Raw genomic sequence first — 7830 nt, forward strand, 5'->3', positions numbered from 1 at the left:
CAATGACCCTGTGAGACAACAGCAAATGGAGCTCATCTAGGAAAGTTTGAGCAAATTATCCAATGATTGTAGATTGCAGGGCATTAGCTCACAAGGGGTCTCGGTGGATAAGGATCTTCTTCCGCAGAAGTTCAATGCCAACGACATCTCGAAATTCAAGGCAATGGATAACCCTTATTTTCATTTAAGAGCCTTTGAAACTGTAGTGAATATTAAGGGAATAGATAAGAAAGCTTTTCATTCTGTGTTTTCTCTATCTTTAGAAACTGTTTGTCAGCAATGGTACTTTTCTCTCGATAAAGAGAAAACCTCTACTTGAGATGCTATTGTAAACACTTTCATTGATAGATATAAATGTAATATTCAAGTTGAAATCGATATAGACAACTTGAGATGCTAAGACAAAAAGAGAATGGAGGCTTTACTTCTTTCTTTAATAAGTGGAGGGAAGCTTCCGCTAAGATGATTGAGGTACCCTCCGAAAAAGAATCTGTGAGGATGTTTATCAAGAACCTCCATGAAAAGTATTCAAAGCACTTAAAATATCAACACAACTTGAATACTTTCAAGGCCGTCTATGACATAGGCATCGAGATCGAAGATGACGTTGCAAAGCAAAAAGCTGCTAACAATAGTAACCACAGTGGCTGGAAAGGAAAGAAGAACGACAATCTTTCTTCTTCCGAAAACGCCCACTCTAGTAACAATGTTAGTACCTTTGATCTCAGTGAAGTCTTAGCCATGGATAACCATGGATCTAAGAAACAACTAAGGAAAGACTTCACCCCCATTGGGATGAGCTATGATACTGCTTTCGACCGACTCCATGCCAAGGGACTCATTACTCCCATTGGACTTATTCAAGATCCCGCACCTGAGAAGAGATTGCCTAGTTGGAACCCAGATTCACATTGCAAGTACCATCAAGGTAGGGGTCATACTACTGAGAGCCGTTGAAAGCTAAAAGAGGCTATCCAACATTTGATCGATAATAACAAGCTTCCCATACCTTCAGCTAGCAAGAAGAGCGAGTGATGATAAAGAAAACGACACAAGACAAGAGGTGAGCTTCAACGACAAGATTTCATGACCTCTTTTTCTATTTATTTTTCATTTTTTTTCCTTTCCCCAATAAGTCTAGAATAGGCACTTTTTTTTCCTTAGATTTACTTTGTAGGTTTTTCCTTTTTTCCTTTTAATAAAATGAGCATTTCTTTCCTTACATATGATCATCGCATTGCATTGCATTAACAAAAAAAAAAAATACATGTCAAACTAAGCACAAGGTATACCAATGATTTGAGGCACCCCTTGTAGCCACATCATATCACCTTTCACCCTTCAAATATGCAATCCTTTCTTGACAAGCCACTTTGAGCCTCATCTAACGATTGACCTTTCTTTCTTCAACCCACATCTACCTAACCTTTGGATGAGATGGTGTGTAACTTATGCAAATTCAAAAGCTTGAGTGAATCAAAAAATTAAAATAACAAAAACAATACAAGTGGCGAAAGGGAAAGTGTTCCAATGTCTTTGACATGAACATGTCTTTGATATGAACACGTCTCAGATTGCGTCTCTAATCGAGGGCTCGGCACCGTGCCTGAGAAACATGAATGCAAAGTGAGTGATAGACCGCAGGATCGGGATTGCCCACACTTATAAAAAAGAGATTTAAATTTGAAAAAAATGATAAAGCAAAAAGAGAGAGCAAAAATAAAAAAAGAAGAAAGAGCTCAAAAATGAAAAAAAACCTCAAGCATACAAAAGCAAGGTTGTACACCTTGGGGGTTTATCTAGGGTCATGAACCTTTATCCCTTTCTTCTTTAACCTTTAGCCTAACCATGTTACAACCCTAAAAAGACCTCTTTGAGGTATACACATACTTGTGCGAGGTTCGGCTACAGCTACGCTCAACCTGATTCCTAACGGATACGTAGGCAACCTCGCATTGGGATGCGGCCCTAATAAACATGCATTTATATTCACATTCACACACTCACACCATTGATCATACTAAGGGATCTCCTATGCTCATCCCTATTCATTTAGAGCTAGACTTGGGAGCTTGATCCTTACATTATTAGCCTACCCAGCCTAAGAGTTACCACCATTTGACTCTTTTCAAAATATTTTTCCACACACTTAGCCCTTGTAGCCTAACTTTAGTATCACTTTCACACACATCACAGATACATGACCAAATAGTCCTTTCCTTAAGAACCCTTTGTCATGAAATCTTAACACAACGTTGAAGCATGCCCTGTCATATCAACATCACTCATAATCATAAAATCATCATTGCATCACAAAGTATGAATCACTTAGCCTCCGTGCCTAAGTTACCTAAATACTTTTGTTAGTTTAGATGAACTAATACGAGAGGGGGGGGTGAATAGTAGTAGGTTCCAATCGCGGAACTTAAGCGGAAATTAAAACAAAATGCAAAAGGAACTTAAAGTGCACAACAATTTTACGAGGAAACCATCCAGTGCCTAGTTGGAAGTAAAACCTCGGCCCTATAGGGACTTATGAACAAATTCCGCTATAATAGGCAACTCACCTAGTACAACCTATTACACATACCTTTGCTTTACAAGTTCCTCCACGGACACTTGCTAATTGATAAGAACCTATCCTATCAGACCTAAGACACACTCAGACACCTTTTTCGACCCAAGACACACTCAGGTTCCTTTCTCGACCTAAGACACACTCAGGTTCCTTTTTCCCACTGTGCACCCCAAGACACACTCGAGGTGACTGTCTACCACTCGAGTTTTAGAGAATTCAAACTCTTACACTCAAACGTGAATTTAAGAGAATTCACAATCTCACCCCAAAACCAATTAAAACACAAAGACTCACTCTAACACATAAATGGAAAGCTACGCATGAAACCCGAAATCAAAATGATAAAGCTTAAACCTTTGGCAAACTTACTCTTAAGCACTAAGTGGTTTTCACGCTTAAAACTCTCATTTTACTTCGCTGAATTAGTTCTATATTTATAGAGGTTCCTCAGCTCACAAAGTGAGGTTTTCGTAAATAAGATAAGTTAAACAGAAACCTGATCTTATCTCTTTAAAACCGAAACCAAAACAGATTTAATTTCGCTTTATTTGAAAACCAAATTTTATCAAATTCGTTTTAGTTAAAAGATAGAATTTTATGAAAAAGATAAACCGAGTTAAAACAGATTTTAAAGAATAAAATCAAATAAATTCTTTTTCATAAAACTTATACTTATCTTTTACGAATTGATTAGTTAGCCAAGCTTTATCTGATTTCTAATAAGTTCCATGCACAACAACCATTAACATGTTTACATCAACCTACAAAACAAACTTATCTTTTATACAACTATAAGTTATGAAGTCCATCTTTTTCAGTTGATATCTCGATCTTTGCACGGATCCTTGGTTGTTGAGGCTTGCCCAAGCATTACTCCAGGACCAGGTCGTTACACCCGTTTTGAAGTTCCTGTTAGGAAACTTTGGGAAGTTCCATTACTGGAACTCTTCTTCTGTCTTTACTTGTCCTCATGGATCTTCTAAAGTTCCTTTGTCTCAGTTCCTACTTCAGCTCCCAACGCTTACTGAACCTGCAAACATCACAACACTAGAAAATCCTTATTAGATGGAAGTTTGCTCAATTCTTAACATCATCATCAAAACCTCATAAGGGTCAACAATTTCCCCCGTTTTGATGATGACAAACTGAGCAAACTCCTTAGGATAACAAGTAAAGAAACAGAAGGTTAATTTTTCATTTTTCTATTTTTTTTTCATATAAGCTAAGTAAAGGAACAAAACAGAATGAAATAACAGAATCTTTAAAAGAATGAAAAACAAACAAACTGAAAAACAACCAGAAAGTAATTAAAAATTAAGAGAAGAGAACAATAGAATAACCTTTGTTACTTACTTAACTGGAACTAGAACAACTTCAGCTTCCAAGTTTGCTCCTGCTTTTCCCCCTTTTGGCATTATCAAAAACCTGATTTTTCAAAGTTTTATGCATGTACTCACAGCCCCACAGGCAATTCATCGAATGTGGGAAGCTGGAAGCAGCGCTGGCTAGCTTTCTTAAGCTAGCTCTTTCACACTAACTAACCTGTATTTTCTTAACAAGCATTGCATACATATATAGACAAAGTTCTAGAATATGATAACAAAAGCCAACCATCCAGAGCAGTTCAAAATATTACAAACCAAGTTCAAAATACTTAAAACAAAATAACAAAGTTCCTTAACAGAATCAAGGGATTCAAAATAGGCATAGGGATAGGTTGGGCAGAGAGCATTAGCGGATTACTCCGCAAGAATCTTGAGAATCTGTTCAATAGTTGTCTTGTTGTCTTCTTCCATCTTTAGCAGCTTTGTCTCCATGGTAGAGAACTTCTTTTGGAACTCCTTCTCCTGAATTTGAATAGTTCTCTCTAGGGATCTCACCTTTCCTGTCATCTCCATCAGCTATCCTTCAACCTGCATTACCCTGTTAACTAGTTCAGAGACCAGTTCCTCAGTGCCCTCATCCTTGTCACTGATGTCTAGAGGTTCACTTATGCTTGTCTTGACCTGAGTTCTTGCAGTGAGTCTTCTACTCTTCCTAACCGATTCTGTTGGTTGAGGACTTTCTTTCTTTGTCTTAGCCTTTTATTGCTTCATATTTTTCACATATCCCCTTCACAACCTCAAGACTCAATCCCCTCAAGGTGTCTCCATTAATTATGTTCTCTCCCTTCTCCTTCATTCTACCATAGAAATCTACTAGCTTTACTCCTAGATTTTCAAACACTGTGGACAGGATAGCACCATATCCTACTTTTATCTCCTTCTCAATACAGTGTTCTAGGTATTGCATCATCAAAGAGGGAAAGTTGATTTTGATTTTCTTAGACATGCAAAAGATCAAGGCCATGTCTAGGTAGCAGAGTTCATTTTTCTTTTGTGTTCTCGGGATCAGAGATTTTTTAACAAGATTAAACAAGAGTTTGTGCAAGGGAGACAAATCATTGTGGTTCATAACGCTCACACCTCTTTTTCCTCCTAAAAATGATACTACTTCAGTTTTAGTGTGACCTTCCACCTTCACATTCACAGCACCTTTCATTTAGGTTTCAAATCCCTCACCTGGAACTTGTAGCAAAGTTCCCAATCTAGCAGCATCAAATTCTATTTCAATTTCATTAATTCTACTAAAACACACTCCATTTTCAAATTCACATTCTTTTATAAACTCATCCATGGCCATAGGATACGGCAAATTCTTAGCTTTAGTCGAAAATAAAACATCCCATCCTTGAAAAGCAATCAATTCCAGAAATTCAGAAAATTCCACCTTCTTACACCATTCATAATCGATTCTATATCCTACCACATACCTTTCAGCTTGTTTTGCCAACATCTTTTGGTCTTCTTCTCCCTCGGAGTCATCCTTGTTGACAGTGTCTTCCCCCTTAGATAGTGCATCTGCTTCCTCCATATGTTCTTTAAGACTTTTCTCGGCCTTCCGTTTCTTCCAAGCCACAATTCGATCAATGACATTTGGAAGACTAGCAGTAGACGAGGTTTTAGTTTCGTCTCGGGGTTTTGGTTTGGTGCTTTTTGCTTCAGAGGTGATAGGGTTAGGAAATTCAGTAATAATCATCTCGATTGGTAGTATAAAGGTTGGATCTTGCTCTTTGGTGGGTGAGTTTTCACTTTGGTTAGGGTTTGGATTTTCGCCTTCCATGGGTGCTCTCTTTGGTTAGGAGATGAAAAGTTATGCTTCTAGGAACAATGTATTTATCCGATTAAAAACAACTGGATGGAATTTCAGATTTAAAGTTTATCCTTTTTCCATAAATTCATGAGATTTATTATTTGTATAAGATAAGTTTTGAGAATTGAAATTTTTTTTTTCAAGGTGAATTTATCCAGGAACTTGTCACATATATGTCTACATACCCTTGAAAATTATGTATAGTCTAATAAGTGCTAATTGTACTAACCTCCAAGAGTTTGCCAACGGTGACATTCCCGTTATGTTTATCACACAAAGATTGTGATAGATGTTTTATTCTTGTAAATGACAATGCCATATCTAGGAACTTCAGTTGCAATCAATTCAGCTTGATCATCCCAAGTTCCAATCTCATGTTCTCAAAGCGTTCTCTGCTCAAAGGCTTAGTTAGAATATCAGCAATTTGATTATTAGTAGGAAAAAATTCTACCTTAATATAGCCTTTTTCCACATTATCTTTTAGAAAATGATGTCTAATGTGGATATGCTTAACCTTAGAATGTTGAACTGGATCCTTTGATATACAGATAGCACTAGTATTGTCACAATAAAATGGAACACATTCAAATTTTAAACCAAAATCACATATTTGTTTGTTTTATCCACATCATTTGTGAGCAACATGCTGCAGCAGCTACATATTCAGCTTCTGCTGTGGACAAAGCAACTGTATTCTGTTTCTTGGAACCCCAAGAAACTAAGCATGGTCCAAGAAATTGAGTCATACCTGATGTGCTTTTTCTATTTACTAGATCACCTGCATAGTCAGCATCTGTATATCCCACTAGATCAATTGATTCATTTCTTGGATAATAGAGGCATAAGTCATCAGTTCCTTGTAGATACCTAAGTATCCTTTTGACTGCTTTAAGATGAGATTCCTTTATTGGCTTGGAACCTCGCGCATAAGCCTACACTGAACGATATGTCAGGTCTACTAGCAGTTAAATATAATAAGGAGCCTATCATACCTCTATACATCTTCTGATCTATACAAGTTCCAGCTGTGTCTTCATCCAGTCTGATGTTAGTTCTCATAGGTGTTCTCATAGACTTGGAACTTTCCATCTTATATTTCTTTATGAGTTCCTTCACATACTTTTGCCGGTGAATCATTATTCCTTTCTCAGTTTGTTTAATTTGCAAACCAAGAAAGAAGTTTAGCTCACCCATCATGCTCATCTCGAACTCACCGCTCATAAGGTCAGCAAAATACTTCACCAAAGATTCGTTAGTTGCACCAAAAATAATATCATCTACATATATTTGTACAACTAAAATGTCAGTTCCTTTAGATTTTAAAAACAATGTTTTGTCTATTTTTCCTCTTTTAAAATCATTACCTAATAGGAATTTGGACAACCTCTCATACCATGCCCTTGGTGCTTGTTTCAGCCCATAGAGAGCTTTATCAAGTTTGTAGACATGGTTTGAGAATTCTGGATCTTCAAATCCAGGAGGTTGTTCCACATAGACGTCTTCTTTTAATAAACCATTTAAGAAGGCACATTTGACGTCCATCTAGAACAACTTAATATCCATAAAAGCTGCAAAGGCAATAAGAATGCGTATAGCTTCTAACCTGGCAACTGGTGCAAATGTTTCATCAAAGTCTATGCCTTCTTGTTGATTGTACCCCTTGACAACCAGCCTAGCCTTGTTTCTCACAATGATTCCATGTTCATCAAGCTTGTTTCTGTACACCCACTTTAATCCAATGACCTTTTGGTGTTCCGGTCTAGGAACTAGGTGCCAGACTTTGTTTCTTTCAAATTCACTCAGTTCAGCTTGCATTGCCATTATCCAGTCTGCATCTTGTAAGGCTTCATCACAGTTCTTTGGTTCGAAAGTAGATAGGAACGAGAAAAATGCACAGAAGTTTCTCAGCTGGGAACGAGTCTGAGTTCCTTTGGTTATGTCACTCATAATCATATCCACTAGGTGAGACTTTTGATATTTCCAACGTTTAGGGGTAAAGTCCTTGATATGATACAATCTTTCAGGTTCAGCATCGTTGTCTTCTGTCTCTTGATTCAGTG

The 7830-nt window shown here is 37.3% G+C and overlaps 1 protein-coding gene across 1 annotated transcript; it reads right to left on the reverse strand.

Moving 5' to 3' along the window:
• Positions 1-6372: 6372 nt before the first annotated feature.
• On the reverse strand, positions 6373-7312 carry LOC145565036 (secreted RxLR effector protein 161-like). Its single transcript, XM_081625150.1, has 2 exons — positions 7169-7312; positions 6373-6702 (listed from the first exon to the last, which is right to left on the reverse strand). The coding sequence occupies exons 1-2, from the start codon at positions 7310-7312 to the stop codon at positions 6373-6375; spliced, it is 474 nt and encodes a 157-aa protein (XP_081481276.1).
• Between the last annotated feature and the right edge of the window lie 518 nt (positions 7313-7830).

Source organism: Chenopodium album, chromosome 10 (genome assembly GCF_948465745.1).
Source record: "Chenopodium album chromosome 10, dcCheAlbu1.1, whole genome shotgun sequence".
In the NCBI taxonomy this organism is placed as follows: Eukaryota; Viridiplantae; Streptophyta; class Magnoliopsida; order Caryophyllales; family Amaranthaceae; genus Chenopodium; species Chenopodium album.